This window comes from Sapajus apella, unplaced genomic scaffold (genome assembly GCF_009761245.1).
Source record: "Sapajus apella isolate SASKATOON/1434 unplaced genomic scaffold, GSC_monkey_1.0 scaffold258, whole genome shotgun sequence".
Taxonomy (NCBI): Eukaryota; Metazoa; Chordata; class Mammalia; order Primates; family Cebidae; genus Sapajus; species Sapajus apella.
Window position 1 is genome coordinate 299,195 of NW_022437198.1, and position 26,492 is coordinate 325,686.

Consider the following 26,492-nt stretch of genomic DNA (forward strand, 5'->3'; position numbering starts at 1 on the left):
TTTGGCTTGTTAGAATTCATAGAGATTCAAAGCTTAACCATGGGGCATCAAGTTACCAAGTGACCTGAGCTGCTGATCATGTAGCGGATGTTGTCTGACCCACTAAGCCAGAAAGTGGGGTGTACATGGTAGCATTCCATTATCAAATGGAAGTGGTATATGTAAGACTGGGCTTGAACAGACCCTAAAGACACAAGCCGCATGAGGAAGTGGCCAAAATACTCCATGGCCCTGCCTTGTTCTTCTTTTTCTCTCCCAGCCTGCACCTATGGCCTAATGGGGACCTCTCTGCAGCCAGCTGATTGGTAAAGGAAAACTCGGGCTTGATTTGTAGATACCTTTGTGTGACATGCAGGGATCATCTGGAAGTAGACAGCTGTAACACTACAATCCCTTCGGGGACACCCTTTAAAGACAGTGGTGAAGGGATATCCTCCCAGTGGGCAGTATTTCTAGCAGTGTACCTGGTTGTTCATTTTGCCTAGAAAGAAAAATGGCCTGAGCTAAGGGTCTACTCTCACAGGCTGTGACCAACGATTTGCCTGGATGGTCAGGAACTTAGTGGGGACACAGATGAAAAACTGCTGGCAAGGTGTTATGGGCTGAATTGTGCCTCCCGACCCCATTTGTATGTTGAAGTCCCAACCTACAGTATCTCAGAATGTGACTGCAACTGGGGATGGCGTCTTTAAAGAAGTAATTACTTTAAAATGAGGCCATTAGGGTGTGCCCTGATCCAATCTGACTGGTGTCTTTATAAAAAATTTTGACACACAAAAGAGATGCCAGGGATATGCAGACACGGTAAGAAGCCAGTACCATCTGCAAGCCAAAGAGAGATGCCTCAGAAGAAACCAAACCTGCTAACACCTGATCTTAGACTTCTAGTTTCCAGAAATGTGAGAACCTGTTAAGTTTCTGTTATTGAAGCCATTCAGTCTAGTATTTGTTATGGCAGCCCTAACAAACTAATACACAAGGACACCTGAGGAACAGGTAAGTGGATAGACCTCTCTGAATAGGCAAATTATGTGAAAACACTTGTGTCCCATGTAAATGACCATCAGAGTGACCTTAGCCAAGGATTTCAATGATCAAGTGGCTGGAATGACTCATTCTGTGGGTACCAGTCAGTACCTTTCCCTAGTCACTCTTGTCACTGCTTCATGAACAGTGGCCATGATGGCGGGTGTGGAGGTTATGCAGGGGCTTAGGCAATACAGACTTGCACTTACCAAGGCCCATCTGGCTACAGCCAGTGTTGAGTGCCCTATGAGCCAGTAGCAGAAACCTATACTGAATCCCTCATACGGAGAGTCTCTAGGGTGATCAGGGAGCCACCTTGTGGCAGGTTGATTACTAGGCACTGCTTCTCTCATGGAAAGGGCTGTGATGGAAAGGTTTTTACTGAAACATTAACTGTGAATATCAATTTGCTTTCCTGGCATGCAACGCTTCTGCCAAAATCACCATTTGTGGACTTAGTGCCTTATCCACCATCGTGGTATTCCACAAAGCACTGCTTCTTATTAAGGAACTCACTTCTCAGTAAGTGAAGTGCAGCAATGGGCCACGCTCACAAAACACTGATCTTACTGAATCATCAGGAAGCAGTTGGCTCAACAGAATGGTGAGACAGACTACTGAAGACTCCATCACAGTGCCAGCTAAGTGGCAGTATTTTGCAGAGTCAACATCCTCCAGGATGCTGTAAATGTTTTAAGTCAGCTTCCAATATAGGGTGCTATTTTTCCCCCAGGATTCATGGGTCCAAAAATCAAGGACAGAAAACAGAAATGGCCCTGTTCACCATTACCCCTAGTGATCTAATCTGCCCACAAAATTTCTGCTTCTTGTCCCTGCAACTTTAGGCTCTGTCTGTCTAGAGGGCTTAGTTCCAAAGGGGGGAATGCTTCCACCAGGAGACACAACAATGATTCTACTGAACTGGAAGTTAACACTGCCATCTGGCCACTTTGGGCTCATCATGCCTTAGAATCAACAGGCAGCAGAGGGCGGGTACTGTACTGGCTCGGTAATTAATCCTGATTACCAAGGGAAAATTAGGTTGCTTCTATATAATAGATGTAAGGAAGAGTATGTCTCAAATGTGGCAGGTCTCTTAGGGTGTCCCTTAGTACTGACATGATCTGTAATTAGTCAGCAGAAAATCACAACCCAATTCGTACAGGACTGCTAGTGGCCTAAAAGACATTTTAGGAATGAAGGTCACCCCACCAGGCAAAGAACTATGACCAACTGAGGTATTTCCTGAGAGCAAAGGGAATATGGAAAGGGAGTAGAAATATTACCCTTTCCACACCAGACCTAGTGCACAGCCAGTGCACTGTGGTCTCTGAGGGAGCTGTAGTCAAGGACTTGGGTCTCTGGGGCTGGCTAAGCTCTTACACAAATTTGCACTCCTAGCCTAGATCTCTTCTATTCCTATGTCTTTTATATGGGGCCTTTGGCTTAGGCCTTCTTCAGGTGCCTCTGCTGAGATCTTGTTGAGGGAGGAAGGAGAATTTTTTTTTTTTTTTTTTTTTTTTTGACACAGAGTCTCACTCTGTGGCCGAGGCTGGAGTACAGTGGCACAATCTCAACTCACTGCAACCTCTGCCTCCCTGGTTCAAGTGATTCTCCTGCCTCAACCTCCTGAGTAGCTGGGATTACAGACATATTCCAACACACCTGGCTAACTTTTGTTTTTTGTTTTTTTTTTGAGATGGAGCCTTGCTCTGCCACCCAGGCTGGAGTGCAGTGGAGTGATCTCGGCTCACTGCAACCTCTGCCTCCCAGGTTCTTGCAATTCTCCTGCCTCAGCCTCCTGAGTGGCTGGGACTATAGGTGCATGCCGCTATACCCGGCTAATTTTTTTTTGTATTTTAATAGAGACAGGGTTTCACTGTGTTGCCTAGACTGGTCTCAAACTCCTGAGCTCAGGCAATCCACCTGCCTTGGCCTCCTAAAGTGCTAGGATTACAGGTGTGAGCCACTGTGCCCGGCTGGAAGGGGAAATCTTTTTTTTTCTTTTTTCTTTTGTTCTTTCAGAAATTCCTGTTCACAGAAGGGGAAATCTTAAAGGCACTTTTCCCAGTGTCTTCCACTCTCCTCACCCAGGGTCAATAAAGCCGCAGGAACCTTTTGCTCAGGGCTTTTGCCACAATGAGATGGCCCCCACTTGTGTGCTAATCTACCAGACCCTCAACCAGCATACCATTCCATGGGGAAAATGGTATAGGGAGGAGCTGACGCTTTCTTTGGTTTTAGCCTTCTGTATAAACGATCACAGTAAGTGAATAAAGGCTCCACTGTTAATTTCCTTTTGGGTTGTTGCTTTAATCATTTACTCTGCCATTTGATAGCTCAGTTCTCTTTCCAGATCAGCTGAATACTGATCTGGAAACATTATAAATATTCATTTCGGAACACAGAAATAAATATTGTACTCTTTATGAGAATTTCTTCCTTAATTTGTTAAGAATTTATATAATTAACCAAGTATTTGTGTTTTCTTCTCTATCTCCTTATCATCTAATATAAGATTTATCTGTAATAGTTAACTTTATATCATAGCATTTATGTTACAGAATATGAGAGAAGAGTGAATTTCATCCAAGGACTCTGCATCCTCTTCTAGGGAAGGGATCAGTGTATTTTTGGTTGTATAAAGGAGAGTTGCATTATGTCAGGATGAAGTACTGTATGACTCTTGTCATTGCCTTTATTTGGAGACTAAGTATGGCTTTAGCAGATGTGTATGTGTATCAAATAGATAAGGGATAGAGTATGATAGTCTTCAGATATGTCAACTTGGCTAGTGAATGCTTTCCTCCTAAGACTGGGAACAAGTTGATACTTGTTCTCATGACTTCTATCCAATATTGTACAAAGGTCTTAGACATTGTGGTAAGTCAAAAAAAAAAAAAAAAAAAAAAAAAAATGGCAACCATATTGGAAAGAAAGAAGCCAAACTGTCTTTACTTATAGACAACATAATTATCTATGTAGAAAATGCTCAGGAATCTATATTTAAAAAAAAAAAAAAGCTACTTGAACTAGTAAATGAATTAAGCTAAACCACAAGATGCAACGTCCACGTCTAAAAATCTTCGTATTTCTATATTCTAGTGAGAAATTAAAATTTAAAAAAAGTAAAACAGCCTAAAAGTATGAAATATCTAGGCATAAATTTAACAAAATGTGTTCAAGATAAGATCTATTTACTGAAAAGTACAAACACTACCAAGAGAAATTTAAACACCACCTAAATGAACAGAAAGCTTCGCCATATTCATGGATGAAATGACTCAATACTTTTAAGGTGTCAGTTCTCCCCAAATTTATATACTGATTCAATGCCATTCCAATAAAAATCCTAGCAGGTATTTTTGTAGATATGGACAAGATGATTATAAAATTTATATGCAAATGCAAAGGAACTAGTATGAGCAAAATAATTTTGAAAGAAGAGACCTGAGTTAGAGGATTTATACTGCCTCATTTCAGGATTCCCTATAAAATACAATAATCAAGACAGTGTAGTATTGGTTTAATGAAAGACACATAAATAACTAGGAATAGGAAATCCAATTAACCCAAACAGACAAGGTCAGTTGATTTCTGATCAAGGGGTGAAGGTAGTTCACGGAGGAAATAGTAGCATTCTCAACAAATGGTGCCAGGACATTTGGATATTCATATGCAAAAAGGGAAGAAAAGGCCTTCAATCCTTACCTCACACCATATATAAACTTGAAATGAATCACAGACCAAAATATAAGAGCTAAAACTAGAAAATGTTTAGAAGTATACAGGAAAATCTTAGTGATCTTTAGTCAGAAAAATATTTTTTAGATACCACATTAATAGCATGATTCATAAAAGAGAAACTTGACAAACCAAACTTCATTAAAATTAAGAATTTCTGCTCTTACATAGTGAAAAGACAAGCCACAGACTGTGAGGAAGTATTTGCAAATCACGTATTTGATAAAGGATTTGTATCCTAATATATAGAGAACTCTGAAAACTCAATAATAAGAAAAACAACTCAGTCAAATAAAATGGGCAAAAAATTTGAAGAAACACTTTATCAAAGAAGATATATAGGCCGGGCATGGTGGCTCACGCCTGTAATCCCAGCACTTTGGGAGGCTGATGCAGGTGGATCATGAGGTCAAGAGATTGAGACCATCCTGGCCAACATGGTGAAACCCTGTCTCTACTAAAAATACAAAAATTAGCTGGGCCTGGTGGCGCGTGCCTGTAATCCCAGCTACTCAAGAGGCTGAGGGAAAAGAATTGCTTGAACCCAGGAGGTGGAGGTTGAGATGAGCTGAGACTGCGCCACTGCACTCCAGCCTGGCGACAGAGCAAGACTCCATCTTGAAAAAGGAAAAAAAAAAAAAAGATATACAGATATTCAATATCTTTGGTAATGAGGGTAATATAAAACCACAATGAAATGTTACTACATTCCAGCTGGGCACAGTGGCTCACGCCTATAATCTCAGCACTTTCGGAGGCTGAGGTGGGCATATCACTTGAGGTCAGGAATTTGAGACCAGCCCTGACAACATGGCAAAACCTCATTTCTACTAAAAATACAAAAATTAGCTGGGCATGGTGGTGGAAGCCTATAGTCCCAGCTACTTAGGAGGCTGAGGCAGGAGAATAGCTTGAACCTGGGAGGCACAGGCTGCAGTGAGCCACGATTGCACCACTGCACTCCAGCCTGGGCAACAGAGTGAGACTCTGTCTCAAACAAACAAAGAATTATTACTACATTCCTATTAGAATGTCTAAAATTACAAAGATTGACTATGCAAAGTGGTTAGTAACTACAACTCTCATCACTGCTGGTAGGAATGCAAAATAGTAATAACCACTTTGGGATAACAGTCTGACAGAAAAGCAAACACATACCTAACATGCTACTGGCACGTGCCTTGTAATCCCAGCTTCTTGAGAGGCTGAGGCAGGAGGATTGCTAGAGCCCGAAAGTTTGAGGCCAGCCTGGGTGACATAGCAAGACTCAAAAGACTCATCTCTAAATTTTTTTTTTTCCAAGAGACAAGGTCTCGCTCTGTCACCCAGGCTGGAGTGCAATGACCTGATCATAACTCAGTGTAACCTTAAACTCCTAGGTTCAAGCAATCATCCTGTCTTAGCCTTCCTAGCAGCTAGGACTACAGGCATGTGCCGCCACACCCAACTAGTTAAAACTTTATTTTGTAGAGACAGAGTCTTGTTATGTTGCTCAGGCTAAATTTTTTTTTTTCAAAAGCTAAAATGTATCTGTTATATGGACTAGCCAATCCACTCTTCAGTATTTACCCAACAGAAATAAAACATATGTGCACATAAAGATATTTTTTTTCGAGAGAGAGAGTCTTGCCTTGTCACTCAGGCTGGAGTGCAATGGCACGATCTCGGCTCACTGCAACCTCTGCCTCCTGGGTTCAAGCAATTCTCTTGCCTTAGCCTCCGAAGTATCTGGGACCAGAGGCGCACACTACGACACCCAGCTAACTTTTGTATTTTTAGTAAAGACAAGGGTTTCGCCATGTTTGTCAGGCTGGTTTTGAACTCCTGACCTCAGGCGATCAGCCCGACTCAGCCTCCCAAAGTGCTGAGATTACAGGTGTGAGCCACCACACCCAGCCACGTCCACATAAAGACTTGAAGATGAATGTTCATAGCAGCTTTATTCAGAATAGTCCCAAATTGGAAACAACTCAAATGCCCATCATTTGGTGAATAAACTATGGCACATTTCTACAATGGAGTAACACTCAGCAATAAGAAGGAGCAAACTGCTGATATATGCAACAATATGGATGCATCTCTAAAGCATTACGCTAAGTGAAAGAAGACTAAAACAAGCTACATACATGTTTTTAAAATTTTTTAAAAAGATGGGGTCTTGCTCTGCTTCCCAGACTGGAGTGCAGTGGTGTGATCATAGCTCACGACAGCCTTGAACCAGTGGGCTAAAACGATATTCCTTCCTCAGCCTCATGACTAGCTAGGACTATAGGCATACACTATGACACCCAGCTAATTTAAAAAAAAAAAATCTTTTTTAAGATATGGGATCTTGCTCTGTTGTCTAGCCTGGTCTTGAATTCCTGGCCTCAAGCAATCCTCCCACCTCAGCCTCCCAAAGTGCTAGGGTTACAAGTGTTAGCCACCGAGCATGGCTATTTTTTGATTGTCACGGTGTTTACACAGCTATATACAATTCCAAAACTCAAAGTATGCATAAAAATTGGTCAATTTCACCAGACACGGTGGTTCACACCCGTAATCTCAGCACTTTGGCTGCCTGAGGCAAGAGGATTGCTTGAGCCCAGAAGTTTAAGATTAGCCTGGACAAAAGAGTGAGATCTCATCTCTATGAAAAATAAAACATTAGTAGGCATGGCAGCATATGCCTGTGGTCTCAGCTACTTGGGACGTGGAGGTGGGAGGATCATTTGATTCCAAGAGGTTGAGGTTGCACTGAGCCATATTTACACCATTACACTCCAATCTGGGCAACAGAGTGAGACCCCAATATGTACATACACACAGAAAATTAATACATTTATTATTAGGTAAACAGTATCTTAATAATGCTGATTTTCAAGAAATATAAGAGGGTAATGAACATACAAGTCAGAATAATGGCTTCCTTGGATAAAGGGAGGTAAAGAAATTGAATGACAGGAAGTAGCCCATCAGTAGATGTCAATTATTGTTAATATTCTCAAATTGGTTGTTTCATTTATTATATTATTGAAACAAGAAACTGAAGGAAGGTTAAGCATGGATAATGATACAGGTAATTTAAGAACCAAAAATAATGACTCGATTGATTTCTGTACTCCTAACGTTCTAATTATAAAGCATATTAAAAATCATGTTGATGTTGAAAATGATTTAGTATTAGCTATTTTAGAAAACTTCTTTCCTCAGAATAATGACTCATTTCTTTTTTTTTTTTTTTTGAGACGGAGTTTCGCTCTTGTTACCCAGGCTGGAGTGCAATGGCGCGATCTCGGCTCACCGCAACCTCCGCCTCCCGGGTTCAGGCAATTCTCCTGCCCCAGCCTCCTGAGTCGCCAGGATTACAGGCAAGCACCACCATGCCCAGCTAATTTTTTGTATTTTTAGTAGAGACGGGGTTTCACCATGTTGACCAGGATGGTCTCGATCTCTTGACCTCGTGATCCACCCGCCTTGGCCTCCCACAGTGCTGGGATTACAGGCTTGAGCCACCGCGCCCGGCCGACTCATTTCTTAAGAGTTTGAGCTTCACTCTGTGCTTCCTGTGATATTCAAGAGGTTAGCCTGTAATCCCAGCACTTTGAGAGGCCGAGGCGGGTGGATCACGAGGTCAAGAGATCGAGACCATCCTGGTCAACATGGTGAAACCCCGTCTCTAGTAAAAATACAAAAAATCAGCTGGGCATGGTGGCACGTGCCTGTAATCCCGGCTACTCAGGAGGCTGGGGCAGGAGAATTGCCTGAACCCAGGAGGTGGAGGTTGCGGTGAGCTGAGATCGCGCCATTGCACTCCAGCCTGGGTAACATGAGTGAAACTCCGTCTCAAAAAAAAAAAAAAAAAAAAAAAAAGGAGGTTAACCCGTTTTTTCTTTTGAGACAGAGTCTGTCTCTGTTGCCCAGGCTGAAGTGCAATGGCACGATCTTGGCTCATTGCAACCTCAGCCCCACCAGGTTCAAGCAATCCTCCTGCCTCGGCCTCCCAAGTAGCTGGGACTACAGGTTCGCACCACCACGCCTAGCTAATTTTTGTATTTTTAGTGGAGACAGGGTTTCACCATGTTGGCAAGGCTGGTCTCAAACTCCTGACCTCAAATGGTCTTCCCACTTCAGCTTCCCAAAGTGCTGGGATTACATGTGTGAGCCACAGTGCCTGGCCTAAGAGGTTAACTTTTTTTTTTTAAAGAGGGAGGATCTCACTATGTTGTTGAGGCTGGAGTGCAGTGGCTATTTACAAGCGCAGTCCCACTACTGATCAGCACAGGAGTTTTAAGCTGCTCCGTTTCCGACCTGGGCTGGTTCACCCCTCCTTAGGCAACCTAGTGGTCCCCCGCTTCCGGGAGGTCACCATATTGATGCCGAACTTAGTGCGCACACCCGACTGGTATAGTGCACTACAGCCCAGAACTCCTGAACTCAAGGGGTTCTCCAGCCTCAGCCTCCCTAGTAGCTGGCACCATAGGCACGCGGTCCGGTGAGGTTAACTCTTTAAGAAAATAAATAACTTTATAAGGCCCGACTCTGAGACGTGTTAACACTTACCCAGGGGTTCCACCAATTGGTCAACCAGTCCCATTTTCTTTGCCCTGTCTGCACGAATGTTTCTACCAGTCAGCATCATGTCAAAAGCAGCAGGCACACCCACCTAACATGCAAGCAAGGATGAGAGTTTGGGGGGAAAATCAGAGTGATCAATCATCAAATGAACAAATATTAAAATGAGAAAAGTCAAACCATATGTTTATGCTATTTATCAATGGCATACATAAGTTATATTTAATATACTGATATACATTTGGGTAATTTTGGGGATTACCTCTAGCCGAAGGAAAAATGTCTTTATTTCTTCTTTTAATTCAATATTTAGGATTCTTAAACTGATATGGTAAAGAATCAATTTCATGTCTCCTAAACTGTGCATTTCTGAGTTTTTTTTTTCTATCATTTATATAATATTTAAAACTCTGGCCAGGCGCAGTGGCACACGCCTGCAATCCCAGCACTTTGCGGGGCTGAGATGGGTGGATCACCTGAGGTCAGGAGGAGTTCAAGAGCAGCCTGGCCAACATGGTGAAACCCCGTCTTTACTAAAAATACAAAAAATTAGCCAGGCGTGGTGGTGCACACCTGTAGTCCCAGCTACACAGGAGGCTGAGGCACGAGAATCACTTGAAGCCAGGAGGCAGAGGTTGCAGTGAGCTGAGATCATGCCACTGCACTCCAGCCTCAGCAACAGAGTGATACTCTATCTCAAAACTAAAGTAAAATAAAATAAAATTCTCATATTGAAACTAGTGAAGACTCTGAGAAACTTGATAGTTTTGACAAAGTCTTTAAAGAAGAATTTTATGCTTAACAAAAATAGAACTCAGCTAGGGCTGCTTTTATGTTATACTAGAAGAAAGGCTTCTAGCAACATTCAAACACCAGCTATAGTTTAAGAGAAAAAAAAAGAAGAAAGAAATTCAGCAAATATTTTTGATACACATATATGGATATTCATTCTTTCAATAAATCCTTTTGACATTCCTATGAAGGAAAGCACATTATTATTATTAGAAAATTACCACCATACGCCTTGTTTTCTTTTGTACTCAATTGAGATGAACTTCCCTGCAAAGAGTATTTCTGTTGAGCCTTGTTTTCACTGAGGAATCTATAGTGCCAGAAGCTATTAGTTCAGTGGGCCCTTGGATTGACATTAAGATTGCTCTGGAGCATTCAGGTCTGACTGCTCTTCCCTTCTCCTTGGAATTCAAAGCCTGCTGAGCCTCTTTTTGTTCCATAAAACACACAAATGAGAATATCCAAATCAAATAATGACAGAAAAAGGTCTGCCTCTTAAATTTCTTATGAAATATTAATATAACTCATGGTTTTGAAAAACTGTTAAGACAGTACTATGTGGAAAGGGAATCAGTTAAACCGTAAGCTCCAGAAAAGCAAGACACATATCTTAGTTATCTATATCCTTCCTCAAGGCTAACAAAGGACCTTGGTCAATAATTCTGTGGAATTGAAAAAATGAATACCAGGAATAAAAGTCTATCATTGATCCTATATATTCATATTTTATTTTGTTTTTAAATTCCACAATGAATGCCCACATTATGCATTTTATACAGAAAACAGATCTAAAGACGGCATATAGGTTCACAAAGGGGATGTTAGACTCACCATTTTGGGCAGCCTTTGCGTGCCCCCTGCTCCTGGTAAGATCCCCAATAAGACTTCAGGGGTACCTAATACTGTTTTTCTGTCTTTTGTTGCTATTCTGTATTGGCATGAAACAGCAAGCTTTGAACAAATGAAAGAAAATCAGAATGTTAGAAAATATAACTTAGCAGCAACTTGAGATCTATGAGGTTGTAAAGATTACTTATAAAGCAGGACTGTGCCCACAGAAAAAACTGAAATTCCTTAGGCTGGCATTTAATAATTTCTTGAATTTACCTTTTTAGTCTTTTTTTCATACTTTCCCTCTAATTTACCAACCTCTTTTTGGGCTGTAGATCTCCTTAAAAATCTACTGAAAGCTACAGAAGCTCTCAAGAGAAAAATGCACATATAATTTTACATGGACCCCAGGTTAAAAAGCCCTATACTCTCCAATCAAGCATATCTACTTACAGTGTCCTAGTTGGCTTTGCTGTTGCCTTTGCTCACACCATAGCATATGTGGAATCATTTTCCGTCCATATTCTGGTTAATCAAATTCTGCTTATAGTTTAGGACCAGGCACAGGTTCCTTAATTAATATAGTCATGTGTCACATAATTGGGGGGATGTGTTCTGAGAAATGCATCATTAGGCAATTTTGTTGTTGTGTGAACATCGTAGAGTGTACTTACACAAACCCAGCTGGCATAGCCTGCTACACATCTATACCATATGGCATAGCCTGTTGCTCCTAGGCCAGCAGTTCCCAACCTTTTTGACACCAGGGACTGGTTTCGTGGAAGACAATTTTTCCAAGAACTAGGGTGGGGTAGGAGGAGGGGGTGGTTTCAGGATGAAACTTCCTCTTCAAATCAACAGGCATTAGAGGCTGATGGAGTGTGCAACCTGGATCCCTTGCATGTGCAGTTGACAACAGGGTTCATGCTCTTATGAGAATCTAATGCCACTGTTGATATGACAGGAAGTGGAACTCAGGCAGTAATATTCACTCGCCCACAGCTCACCTCCTGCTGTGAGGCCCAGTTCCTAACAGGCTCTGGCCTGGGGACTGGGGAACCCTGTCCTAAGGGGCTACAAACTTGGACAGCATGTGACTATACTGAATACTGTAGGCAACCGTGACACAGTAATAAACATTTCTATATCTAAATACAGAAAAGGTATAGTAAAAATGCAGTGTTACAGTCTTATAGGACCATTGTTGTATATGCAATTGGTCACTGAAACGTTATATGGCAAATGACCGTATGTGTGAAAGTGTCTGGCACAGAGTCCAGCATGTGAAAAGCATGCTCGATAAATGTTTTCTTTTCCCTTCCTTTTTTCCTATATGTTCTGATCTGGTAAGCATCTCTTCTCTCAAATCTTCTATTATTTACCATCTTTACCACTCACAAAGCACTTACATTATACTTTGCGTGTCTCAACCAGACTTAAGTAGCATAAGAGCACAGATCACACTTCTGAATCTTTGCCCTGCAAACTTGAACCAGATTTTTAAAACTGAAAAGGACGTTAGAGATGCAGTTCCAATGAAAACATCACACCTTCATTTACCTGCTCTGTGTCACTTGCTCTGTGTCATGTGGATTAGGGATTAGAATCTATCTAGAAGTTTGATAACTAAAAACAAAGCTGGCTAGGTGCAGTGGCTCACGCCTGTAATCCCAGCACTTTGGAAGATCGAAGTGGGCGGATCACCTGAGGATAGGAGTTTGAGGCCAGCCTGGCCAACATGGTGAAACCCCATCTCTACTAAAGATACAAAAATTAGCTGGGCATGGTGACGTGTGCCTGTAATCCCAGCTACTGGAGTGGCTGAGGCAGGAAAACCAAAGCTGATTGTCCTCCAGGAACTTTTTTTCAGGCAAAGCAGTAGCCTAAGGATTTACAGTTGATGAATGCCACCAATGAGTTGGACAGTTGTCTCCATGACTTTGGAGTATCTATACCTCAAGTCCTCCTCCCAGGCAGGATCCACTGATGGCAGCCACAACAGGCTTTGTCGACTTTTCAAGTTTCTCAAATGTTCTCTGTGCTTCTTGTGAGATCTGTGTTACTTCTTGAGGGGTCTTGCAAGCGGCTAACATGCTGCATTATCCACAAAAGTAGAGAACAGAGAAAGAGATAAAACTATAACATATTTGGTTCAATACTTACTATATACTTATCCCATCATACATCAATATTTGGTAATTAATCTTCAAATACTCAGAAGGTTAAGAATGATTTTGCTTCAAATAGCACAATATCAGCAACATCGTCTCTCTATAAAGAGTATTAAATTTCTGGATCCAGAAAACATAAATGTGTTGCATAATTTATTTTTACTTCTGTAAGAAATCATTAAATCACAAAGCTTGGTACATGAGAAAATCATCTTTGGTAAATAATTTCACGATCAGATTAAACATTTCTCTATCAGGCAGTTAGGTTAAATAGCAATAAAAATGACAGCAAAAGAAAAGCTCCCAAGTGGTTTAGAGAAATCTAAAACCTTTTAATAAATCCTCCTAATGATTAAAAATGACAGGTAGGCTGGGCATGATGGCTCACACCTGTAATCCCAGCACTTTGGGAGGCCAAGGGAGGTGGATCACTTGAGGTCAGGGTTTCAAGACCAGCCTGGTCAACATGGTGAAACCCTGTCTCTACTAAAAATACAAAAATTAGCCAGGCATGTTGGTGCACACCTGTAGTCCCAGCTACTCTGGAGGCTGAGGCAGGAGAATCACTGGAACCCGGGAGGTAGAAGTTGCAATGAGCCAAGATTGCACCACTGCACTCCAGCCTGGCTGGCAGAGCAAGACTCTGTTTCAAAAATAAATAAATAAATAAAAATGATCAGGTGCAATGTTTTACTCAATGTCCTTTAATTTCAGTTTGTTTCATTTGCTACTTTGTGAACACATTTAGATATGGATTTTGTACTTTTGACCAAGGATAACTAGTATTTTCTGTCATTTTATACACTGAGAGTTGCTCAGCTAGCCTCATAGAAGCTACATGTATTTTCCTCTGGATATAGGTAGCTACTGCCAGGTACATCGGTGTCTCATTAGACTTTGTAAATATTCTGTTTAATGTTTATTTTTTAGAAGATGCAAAATTATCGAGTGGTTTTTCTTCTAGCTGAATTATTTGTGCCTAACAAGACACTGACTACTATACATAAATAATTACACTTCAAGTACAAATTCCTAAATCTACAATGCTGGTTATCACTGTCTAAAATACAAAGTATATAAAAATACCCATATTTTAACGGAATTGACAACTTACCATTTTAACCTATTAAATTAACACTAAAATAGCTTTTCTCCTTCATATACATGTGTAAGCAATTGTAAATTAAGTTAATATAAGCATGCATTCCACCATTTAGAAAAGGGAAAGAAAATACTAGCTGCATCTGTAAAGTTTCCTTCAACAATCTCAAGTCCTACCACCCACTTCATTTCCCCGAAGCGGCCATCTTCATGTTTGTAGTGTCTCCTTCCAGACCAACTATGCTTGTGTCCATTAACAGTATCAGGAATTATTCCAGGTTTGGTTTTCAAACATTTATAGAAACGTTCTGCAACTTGCTTTTATTTTACCTTAACCTTATTTTTGAGTTCTAACATCATATTGTGGATCTAGTTAATTCCTTTAACCTGTTTTGTAGTATTCTATTGTGTGAATAGTTCACGTTTTACTTATCCATTTTCCTATTGACTGACATTTGGTTTTAAATTCTTCATTACAGGTATTGATCGACTTACAACCTATGCAACTTACGACCATTCGACTTTACGACCACAATCGCTAGCCACGACTGCTCTGCGTCTGGCAGCGCAAACGTTGCCCAGCTGGGCGTACGACAGTGTGGACCAGCTTCCGGCAGCACTACCATCTCCATGTGCATATAGCCTACTCAACTTACGACCAAATCGTGTTACTACCGGTCTGTCGGAACCAATCGTGGTCGTAAGTCAAGCACTAGCTGTATTTTAAACTATACAAAACCAAACATCCTTGTACACTGGTTCTTATAAACAAAGGGTGAGATTTCTCTAGATCATATGATGTGTGTGTGTGTATATGTGTGTGTGCATATATATGTATCTATGTACATATACATGTATTTTTTTATTAGACAGAGTCTTGCTCTGTCACTCTGAATGGAGTGCAGTGGTGCGATCTCAGCTCACTGAAACCTCCGTCTCCCAAGGGATTCTTGTGCCGCAGCCTCCTGAGTAGTTGGGATTACAGGCATGTGCCACCACACCTAATTTTTGTATTTTCAGTAGAGATGGGGTTTCACCATGTTGGCCACGCTGATTTCGAGCTCTTGGCCTCATGTGATCCGCCTGCCTTGGTCTCCCAAAGTGCTGGGATTACAGGCACGAGCCACCACACCAAGTCTGATATGTATATTTTCAATTTTACTGAATGCTGCCATGTTGCTCTCCAAGGTTGCTCTAACAACTGGCATTCCTACTAGTAACATATTAACTTTCTCATTTTCCCCAAGTTCTGGCTAACACATGATATTTTCAAACTTCTAAATGTTTCCTGGTCTCATGGGTAAAAAATGGCATTTCATTGTTAGCTTCCCTCAGAAACTACTTTCAGCTTCTTTAAGGGAAGGCAATTATTTAGTCTTCCGTGGTTGAAGCAATAAGCCCTTCTATTTTCTCAACTTTATTATACTCATAAAAATAAGTTTAAAAACTTTCAGAGAATTTACTTCTAACTTCTTTTTTTTTTTTCTTTTAGAGACAAGGTCTTCCTATGTTGCCAAGTGGGCTTGAACTCTTGGGCGCAAGCGATTCTCCCGCCTCAGCATCCTAAGGAGTTGATACTACAGGCCTGTGTCACTGTGCTCAGCATTTCTACTTTCTTTTACAAGGAGAAATTATTAGGCCTAAGAAACACACCAAGATACAAACCAAGATAAAAGATGACTTCAAGTTTTCTAAAACTTACTTGATATCAGCACCTGCAATAAAGCAGCCTGGCTTTGATGAGATAAGGACGGCACTTCTGATTTGATCGCTAGCCCAGATTTCATTCATAACTTCTATGAACTCTGAATGCAGCTCTTTATTCAGTGTATTTACCTGCCAAAGAGAAATATATATAGCTAAGGGTTTAAATTTGAAGTATCGGATATACAGATCACCATCAAAAGCTATTTTGATTATAAGAAATGTATGTATCCAGCAGAAATATACTGTTAGAAGAGAATAAGAAATAACATCCTCCCAGCAAGTCAGCAGCTTTCTATTCAGGCAGCTTTGGCCCACTATAAGCACTCCTTCCTTTAAAAATAGGTCTCCTCAAGGGAGGAACTCAGGGTCATCCTCAGAGTTTAAATCATATGTAGGCTATAAACAAATAGGTCTACAAACATTTATTGGCATGGAAAAAAATCTGTATAATGTTAAGAAAAAAATGAAATAAAAATAAAATATATAGGCCAGGCATGGTGGCTCATCCCATTATAATCCCTGCACTTTGGGAGGCCAACGTGGGCGGATCACTTGAGCTCAGGAGTTCGAGACCAGCCTAGGCAACATAACGGAACCCTGTCTCTACAAAATACAAAATTAGCTGGGCCTGGTGGAACACGGCTATAGTTCCAGCTACTCAGGAGACTTAGGTGGGAGGATCACCTGAGCCTGAGAAGGCTGAGGCTGCTATGAGCTGTGATTGTGCCACTGCATTCCAGCCTAGGTAACATAATGAAACCCTATGTTCCAAAAACAAACAAACAAAAAAACCATACAGTATGATCTTAGCTTTGCAAATATTATTCGTTGACACTGAATTAAATGTGGTTATCCCATGGAAGATACCAAGAAAAACAATGTGATTATCTTTGGGTTTGAATTATGAATGATTACTATTTTCTTCTTTATTTATTTTTTTGAGACAGAGTTTCACTCTTGTTGCCCAGGCTGGAGTGCAATGGCACAATCTCGGCTCATTGCAACCTCCACCTCCCGGGTTCAAGCAATTGTCTTGCCTCAGCCTGCCAACAAGCTGGGATTACAGGCATGTGCCACCATGCCTGGCTAATTCTGTATTTTTAGTAGAGACAGGGTTTCTCCATGTTGGCAGGCTGGTCTCGAACTCCTGACCTCAGGTGATCTGCCCACCTCGGCCTCCCAAAGTGCTGGGATTACAGGTGTGAGCCACCGCACCTGGCCAGTTTTTGTTGTTGTTGTTGTTTTTTTTTTTTTTTTTTAAGAAAGACAGGGTCTTGCTCTCTCCCAGGCTAGAGTGCAGTAGTGCAATATCTGACTGCAACCTTGAACTCCTAGGTTCAAGCGATCTTTCCTCCTCAGCCTCCAGAGTAGCTAGCACTACAGGTGAACATCACCATACCCAACTATTTTTTATTTTTTATAGAGACAGGTCTTGCTATGTTGCACAGAGTAGTCTCAAACTCCTGGGCTAAAGCGATCCTCCTGCCTCGGCCATCCAGTGTTGGGATTATAAGTATGAGCCACAGTGTCCAGCCTGGCTACAAGATTGATTTTTAAAGAATTCTTTACACCAAATTTAGATGGGAGAAAAACATGGACTCACACAATAAAGCTCTTCTTGGCAAAATAATGCATTAATGTTATATACTTTGTTGAAGCTGCCAAAGACAAATGAAGTTTCAATTTGAGCAGAACTTGATTTCCAATATGCATATTATACTGAGTCATTCAGATCCCTCAGGAAACTTAAGAGACAAGTATCCACATTTCACCCAGCCAATTTACTATGAATAGTGACTTATGTCAGGCAGGTAATGAAGAAAATGGATTTAACAACCTCATATTTAAGATGGGTAGGCAAATTTTGAGGCTTCTTTTTTTTTTTGAGATGGAGTTTTCCTCTTGTTGCCCAGGCTGGAGTGCAATGGCGCGATCTCAGCTTACCACAACTCCGCCCCCTGGGTTCAAATGATTCTCCTGCCTCAGCCTCTAGAGTAGCTGGGATTACAGGCATGTGCCACCATGTCTGGCTAATTTTTTGTATTTTTAGTAGAGACGGGGTTTCTCCATGTTGGTCAGGCTGGTCTCGAACTCCCAACCTCAGGTTATCCACCTGCCTCAGCCTCCCAAAGTGCTGGGATTACAGGTGTGAGCCACTGCGCCCTGCCCTAAGTCTTATAAATAAAGCTTGCTAATCCTTGATGTTTATCTGGGCCCTGAGGTCAACAAGAGGAATTCTTACACAAGAACCTCTGATTAGAAAACTGGCTTCCTTGGGCAATCTGTCAAACTTCCATATAACTATCAAAACTGCAAATTTATATAAGATAACTGCCAAGTTGGTGAATTTGGGGAAATATCTTTCCCATTCAGGACTAGATTCATAATGTGGTTAGTAGAAATAAACTGCAAATTAAATGAGATACCTTTGAATTGGGAGAGTTAATTCGAATAACTGCCACATCCCCTTTGACTCCATAGTTGATATGGGTTCTGGCTAAAAAGAAAATAAAAGTTTATTTGTAAACATATTTATTGCAACATAAATCCAAAAAGCAACATAAGCAATACATATCAACAAGAAATTAAACTTACTCAGCAAAGCAGAAGACTCTGTAAAATTGCGACATATATAACCTATAAGAAAAAGATATTTCAAAATGAATTTGCAAAACAATTTCTGTAGTACTTTTTATATATAACAAAGCTGTAATTTACAATAACAACAACAAAAACCCCAAATCAGTACAATGTATTCTAAGCCATTACTGTGAATACTGCCAAATTTTTTCCATTTTCCATTTCAATTATTAGGTCAGATGATTATTCAGATACTAAAAGAGGAAGACTGCCCCTCCCCAAATCTACATCCCCAGAATCTGTGAATATGTTAGGTTACATGGCAAAGGGCAGGGTTAAGTTTGCTAATCAGTCGGCCTTAATAAAGAAAGTTTATTCAGGTGGGCCCAGTGTAATTACAAAAGGGAAGAAGGAGGCAAAGAGAACCAGAGAGGTAGCAATATGAGAATGACTTGGCCCCATGTGGAAGCAGGCAATGAGTCAAAGAATGCAGGCAGCTTCCAGAAGCTGGAAAACGTAAGGTAATGGATTTTCCCCTAAAGCATCCTGAATGAACATAGCCCTGCCATTACCTTTGATTTTACCCAAGTGAGACCCATTTCAGACTTCTGACCTTCATAACTGTAATATACTTTTATCGTTTTAGACACTATGTATTTCTTGCATTGGAACCAAATTAAAAAAAGAAAAAAGTCTCGACACTATGCGGTAATCTGTTACAGCAGCAATAGGAAACTAATACACTAAGCAATAAGTAACCTACAAAGCAACCCATAATGTCAGTTCCAAATGTATTCCAAATATATCCCCCAACTTTTCCAGGCATGTCCTCTTTCATTTTTTTGGAGAGATGGACTTTGCAGTGTTATCAAAAGTAAAATCCAGCAGCAACAGTAGCTACCATAAGTGAAATAGTTCATGTCATACTTTGCTATTGTAAGCGTTTCTAACTGAAAAGATCTACATTGAATGCCACAAGAATACTCTTACTCCTTGGATAATAAAGACCAGCTACTCTCCTCTCTCTTTCCTAATCACTTCACTAGTTTAGGTTCTCCAGCATGATGATGAGATGATGATGACGATGAGATGATGACAACGCTGAGATGATGATGACGATGAGATGATCTTTTGAGCACAAACCACCACGAGAGAAACTCCAGTGGAAGGTCTTTCAATCTGGACTCTAGACAGAAGGTAAGGAACACTGGAGAATTCTAGGCAAATATTCCAACTTTGTTTCAGGCACGACTCTACCTCTAGTCCACCATTAAAGGCTTACCTTGGCCCTGCTCTCATCCAAACATCTTGCTCTAGGTGACAATCAAGCTGTTATAGAGGCAGCCCAGGATCAACATCCCTTAATTACGACTTTCAGTCTTCAAAACACCCTGCTTTTTCTTCCCTTGTCTTTCAGTCATGGTTCACCTCAAACATTTCTCCTATGCACCTCTTTAACTCTTTACTCCTTCTCCCTGCCCACATCTTCCAAATTTTGCCCAGTTATCTTAGGAAAAAGGTTTCTCTTTCTTTGGTTCTAAAAACAAAAACAAACCATCCCTTAATTGATTAACAGCAGTACACATGGAAACACTTGCATTGAGGAAAAGGCATAAGTCTTACAATAACAGCAAATAAAGAACTGGTGCTTTAACAAAATCCAGAGGTTCCTTCATGCATCTCCTCTAATTACACTACCTTTTCCGAGGTATTAGTAATTTAATTCTTAATTATTTGTACTAAAGCCTTTTTGTTTGTAATTTTCATAGAAATATACAACATTTGGTCTACATTAGTGACTAGGCTTTGGAATCCGCAAATATAATTTAGGAGCGGGGGGAGTGCCTGCCTGATTTAGGAGTGCTATTAAAAAAAAAAAACGTTAAAATTCTTGGCCAGGCGCAGTAGCTCACGCCTGTAATCCCAGCACTTTTGGAGGCTGAGGTGGGTGGATCACCTGAAGTCAGAAGTTCAAGACCAACTGGAACATGGCAAAACCTCATCTCTATTGAAAATACAAAAATTAGCTGGGTGTGGTGGCGCACGCCTGTAATCCCAGCATCTCAGGAGGCTGAGGTGGGAGGACTGCTTGAACCAGGGAGGTTGCAATGAGCCGAGATCGCTCCACTGCACTCCAGCCTGGGAGAGAGAAAAAAAATGTTAAAATTCTTGGCCGAGCATGGTGGCTCATGCCTGTAATCCCAGTGCTTTGGGAGACTGAGGTGGTGGATTGCCTGAGGTCAGAAGTTCGAGGCCAGCCTGACCAACATGGTAAAACCCTGTCTCTACTAAAAATACAAAAATTAGCCAGGCATGCTGGCAGGCGCCTGTAATCCCAGCTACTGAGGAGGTTGAGGCAGGAGAATCACTTGAACCCAGGAGTTGGAGGTTGCAGTAAGTGGAGATCATGCCACTGCAGTCCAGCCTGGGTGACACAGTGAGACTTTGTTTAAAAAAAAAAAAAAAAAGTTGGCCGGGCCCGGTGGCTCACGCCTGTAATCCCAGCACTTTGGGAGGCTGAGATGGATGGATCATGAAACTCCATCTCTACTAAAAATACAAAAAATTAGCCAGGTATGGTGGTGGGCACCTGTGATCCCAGCTACTTGGGAGGCTAAGGCAGAGAATTGCCTGAACCCAGGAGGTGGAGGTTGCAGTGAGCTGAGATTTCACCACTACACTCCTGCCTGGTGACAGAGTGAGAACCCATCTCAAAAAAAAAAAAAAATATATATATATATATACACATATATCTCCAACTGGACTAGGATTCCCACAGCAGTATTGAGAAGTGAGTCTAGAAATATGCTGGCCATCAGAATCAACTGGGGAGGTTCAGTTGATTCCGGTGGGAAGGGAAGCAGGGGATAGGTAAGATACTCAAAATTCCTCGGTCCCAATCTAGGACCAATAGAATATCAGACTTTTAGGAAGTTGGGCTTCAGAATCTTTAAAAAGGTGGGCTGGGCACGGTGGCTCAAGCCTGTAATCCCAGCACTTTGGGAGGCCAAGGCGGGCAGATCACAAGGTCAGGAGATCGAGACCATCCTGGCCAACATGGTGAAACCCCGTGTCTACTAAAAATACAAAAAAATTAGCTGGGCATGGTGGTGTGTGACTGTAGTCCCAGCTACTCAGGAGGCTGAGGCAGGAAAATTGCTTGAACCCAGAAGGCAGAGGTTGCAATGAGCCGAGATTGTGCCACTGCACTCCAGCCTGGTGCCTGGCAACAGGCTGAGACTCTGTCTCAAAAAAAAAAAAAAAAAAAAAAGGTGACGCTGAAGTATACAGCAAACAAATGGGCACATAGGAAGTACTGACTGGAGAACCTAATGACGGTGGAGTGGAATAGGGGAGGACCATCAGTAGGTAGGCAAGGCTCTTGCGTCCTCCATGTTTTCTCTTTATCCCCCATTTCTTTTTGGGAAGGAAAGAAAAGGCACAAAAAATAGCAGCTTTATACTGGTTGGAAAGGCAAAATGACAGATTAAAAAAAGAAAAGAAAGAAAACTGTGATTAGTGCACAGTGGCTCACACCTGTAATCCCAGCACTTTGGGAGGCCGAGGCAGGCAGATCACCTGAGGTCAGGAGTTTGAAGACCGGCCTGGCCAACACGGTGAAACCTCACCTCTACTAAAAATACAAAAATTAGCTGGGTGTGGTGGCATGTGCCTGTAGTCCCAGCTACTCGGGAGGCTGAGGCAGGAAAATCACTTGAACCCAGGAGGTGGAGGTTGCAGTGAGCAAGGCTGGGCCATTGCACTCCAGCCTGGGCAACAGAGTGAGACTCCATCTCAACAAAAAAAACAAAAGAAGAAAAAGAAAACCATGGGTTAGCACCAGAAGCAGAATGGGGTGATTTCAGGTTATGCCTGCATTTCTTCTTTAAGCAATCCAAGCCAGCCCTCTTAGTGGCCATCTGGTTTATTTACTAGCTGTGTGACCCTGCTCAACCAACACGTTTATTTACTAGCTGTGTGATCGTGCTCAACCAACACGTTTATTTACTAGCTGTGTGACCGTGAGGCAAGTCTCTTACAAGTGAACTTCAGTGTTTGAAGATGGGAGAAGCCAGCCATCTCCTCAATCCCCAGTGCCTCTATTTCACTAATAGTATGTTTCCTTCTTTGCTTTTCCATCATTTGAAATCTGTGTCATCTGTATTTACTACTCTTCCTTCTTTATATTTGCACCATGACACCAATCTTTTCCACAAAACCTCATCTTTGGATTCTGTCTACAGTGATCTTTCCTTTCCCTGCCTACATTTGTATTTCATTACTTACTGTTTTGTCTTTTAACTGGTGCATCTGTAGCAGGTGTTTCGCCAACCACATTGTAATCTCTAACATATGCTGACATTCATTCAACAAAAAATATATATCATGACCTCCATGTGCCATTCATTGTTCTAGGCATCTGGAGTACAGCAAGGCACTTGGGGTGAACAAAAAAGACAAAAATCCCTGTCTTGGTGGAGCTTACATTCCAGGTCAGCAGGCAATATGATACCTGGGAAGAATCAGTTCCTACTCAGTGAAGATAAAAATGAAAAGCGAAAAAAGGCCTGGCATAAAAAAAGTTTTCCTGCAAAGTAGAAATTTGAGTGGGAAGGGAGGCAGGGGATAGATAATTCTAGCTAGAACAGGGATTAGAGTGGGAATGAACTGATTGGGAATGCAGGTTGGGAGGGAAAAACCAAGAAACACAAATATGTTGGAAAATAAGCACCTAAGCAAAAAAAGGAAACAGAGTGAGCATGAGTTGCAATGTTTCAAAATTTTTTTTTCCTTTGGACAAGGTGTCCCTATGTTGCCCAGGCTGGTCTTGAACTTCTAGGCTCAAGTAATCTTTTGGAATAGCTGGGATTACAGGCATGTGCCACCGTGCCCCACTGGGTTGCAGTTTTAAAGATCAACTATTTGAGATGACAAGTTAGTGGTCATTAGCCAACAGTTTCAACCATTTTAACTCCTATCCACTAACCTACCTATGCTCCCCACACTCATATACAAAACCTCTCCAAAATCAAGACAAAAAACAAACAGAAAATCAGTGCATACACAAACACACACAGAAAATAATTCCAAACCACAGTCAACTAAATCAAGTCAGAGTACAAGGTAGCTTTGCTTTTGGAGTCTGGCCTTATTCACTACCTAACCGCAGAGCTTCCCCTGTGGCAGCTGTGTGACCTTTAGCCTACATCTACTGTGCCAACAAAGTAGAGAGTAACCTTTGCCCTACTTTTTTTTTTTTTTTTTTTTTTTTTGGAGCTGGAGTTTAGCTCTTGTTACCCAGGCTGGAGTGCAATGGTGTGATCTTGGCTCACCACAACCTCCGCCTCCTGGGTTCAAGCAATTCTCCTGCCTCAGACTCTCAAGTAGCTGGGACTACAGGCGCATGCCACCACACCCAGCTAATTTTTGTATTTTTAGTAGAGACAGGGTTTCACCATGTTGACCAGGATGGTCTCAATCTCTTGACCTCGTGATCCACCCGCTTCGGCCTCCCAAAGTGCTGGGATTATAGGCGTCAGCCACTGCGCCCAGCCTTGTCCTACTTTTTAATTATCTTTGTAATGTAACTCAAGAATACCTACAAAACTTCCTAAGACTACAGTCAGCAGAGAGAGCTGGAACTATGCTAAAACAAAGTTCAAATTTGAAAACATTACTTTGATTGTAACAATCAACAGCTTTTCTCAAGATTCAATGCTGGGAGAAGGAATGGGATTAAGGAAGTGAGAATTAAATTTAAAAATACACCATCTATGGCTGGGCGAGGTGGATCACGCCTGCAATCCCAGCTCTTTGGGAGGCTGAGGCGGGTGGAACACCTGAGGAGTTTGAGACCAGCTTGGACAACATGGTGAAACCCCATCTCTACTAAAAATACAATAAATAAATAAATAAAAATAACTGAGCATGGTGGCAGGTGCCTGTAATCCCAGCTGCTCAGGAGGCTGAGACAGAAGAATCGCTTGAACCTGGGAGGCAGAGGTTGCAGTGAGCCAAGATTGCACCACTGTACTCTAGGCTGGGTGACACAGTGAGATTCCATCTCAAAAAAAACCACCATCTATTAAGATATTTGCCTCTAAATTTATCTCCTGTGAAACTATTTTACTACTTACATAATTAGGAATTTAGATTTAGGAGTGGGAATTAGACAACATATTTTGGTCAAGAAGTGATTTTCATTTGATATTCACATTCAGAATTATAGCACTTGTAGAGAAGGAATGCTTTAAAATTTCAAGAATTACAAGTCTCTCTCAAGAGATTTTTTTTTTTTTTTTTTTTTTTTGAGAGATAGGGTCTCACTCTGTCACCCAGGCATGATCTTGGCTCGCTGAACTCTCCCGGGTTCCAGTGATTCTCTCACTTCAGCTTCCCAAGTAGTTTGGATTACAGGCATGCGTCACCACACCCGGCTAATTTTTGTATTTTTTGGTAGAGATGGGGTTTCATTCACCATCTTGGCCCAGCTGGTCTCAAACTCCTGATCTCAATTGATCTGCACACCTCAGCCTCTGCGATTATAGGCACAAGCCACCGAGCCTGGCCCGGTTTCAAGAGAATTTTATCATCTACCAGCAAAAGTCATAATCTCATTAAATGTTTGGCAAAGCCTTGCACAGACTTTTAGGGTGAGGGATCTATTGAGTCTAAATGGTAATATAAGTGTGCAAGTCATTTTAAATTCATTTTCCAGACTTTTTTCAAAATTTATAAATTGCTATTAAGGGACCAGTAATGAGTGACACTTTCTTTCTTACTGGTGAAAACACAATGCAAAATATATATTTATGTGTCTATATATTTCTATACAGAAAACAGAAAAATTAGGTTAGTAGCTTTTTATTACACATATAAAATATAAATTTACTTTTAAAATTCTCAGGTATATACAATTGAATTTCTTCCAGGCTGGAGTTAATAATATTTACTGAGTGCTTACTCCACGAAAAACTGCTTTATATCTAAAATAACTCCTTCCATCTCACAAGGTGGTGGTTATTTTTCCCCATTTTACAAAAGAGAAAACAAACACGGAAATTAATTACCCAAGGTCACCAGAGGGTAAAAGGCAGAGCCAGGTCCAAACCCAGAAGTCAGACTTCAAACAACGTTTTTAATTGCTCTGCCATGCTACTTCTCATGCAAAGGATCGTCTCAATCATTCATTTTGCAGATGAGGAAAATAAAGCCCATTTAGTTTAAGGCATTTGTCCAAAGTCACACAGCTAGTTAATGACTAGAAACCACATGCCCTGGTTACCACTTCCGAGTGACACCAGCTGCCAATCCATAAGAAATGCTTTCAAACCAATGCTGGGGTAAGATAAAAATTATACATGTGACTTTTCAAAAGTGTTGTGAAAATAGGGGAAAAAAACACCAAACCTGTAAGGAAACATAACCCAAGGCTAACAGTAGGTAAGCATATGAGTAGTAAGACACGGGTGATTCGTTTTTTTTTAAATCCCTTTCGTCAATCCTGACAGCATTTCAATGTTCTAAAATGTGCTTATGTTATAAGTGGCAAATACATGCGACAGTTTTGTGGAGACTAAAAACAGCAGTTGAAAAAAGACAGCAGAAAAATATTCAATCATTCAATTAATGCCCTTGCAGTAAAGGGATTTCAGCTACGTGTCTAAAAAAAGCATACTACTCCAGCGGTTTCGGAGGAGGAGAGAGAGGTAATTCATATTACAAATTAAAAGTTAAAATTCCTAATTAAGTAACTTATTAAGCACAAAAACGTTGTTCACAGTTGACTTTATAGATTTGGGATGGAAGGAAAATGCCAGGTTTCTTGTAACCACCCACTTTAACCCTTTCACTGCCAGTTTGAAAAGGAAAAGCACTAGCTAATACAGGCTGTCTGGGAATCATCAGAAACAAGATTATAAATCGCTCTCAAAACGATCTAACATTTTATTCCTTAAGATAGACGTATTAGTGTATTTTTAAAGT

At 41.1% G+C, this 26,492-nt stretch overlaps 1 protein-coding gene across 1 annotated transcript in view; it reads right to left on the reverse strand.

Annotated features, from left to right (window-relative positions):
• The window catches only part of HADHA (hydroxyacyl-CoA dehydrogenase trifunctional multienzyme complex subunit alpha), a 54,905-nt gene that overhangs the window by 27,603 nt on the left and 810 nt on the right, over positions 1-26,492 (reverse strand). The window contains exons 2-7 of the mRNA XM_032271876.1: positions 18,522-18,563; positions 18,353-18,423; positions 15,922-16,055; positions 12,903-13,041; positions 10,948-11,067; positions 9,313-9,415 (exon numbers count right to left, since the gene is read on the reverse strand). Of these exons, the coding sequence (XP_032127767.1) occupies positions 9,313-9,415; positions 10,948-11,067; positions 12,903-13,041; positions 15,922-16,055; positions 18,353-18,423; positions 18,522-18,563 (609 nt within the window). The remainder of the gene's footprint in view (positions 1-9,312; positions 9,416-10,947; positions 11,068-12,902; positions 13,042-15,921; positions 16,056-18,352; positions 18,424-18,521; positions 18,564-26,492) is intronic.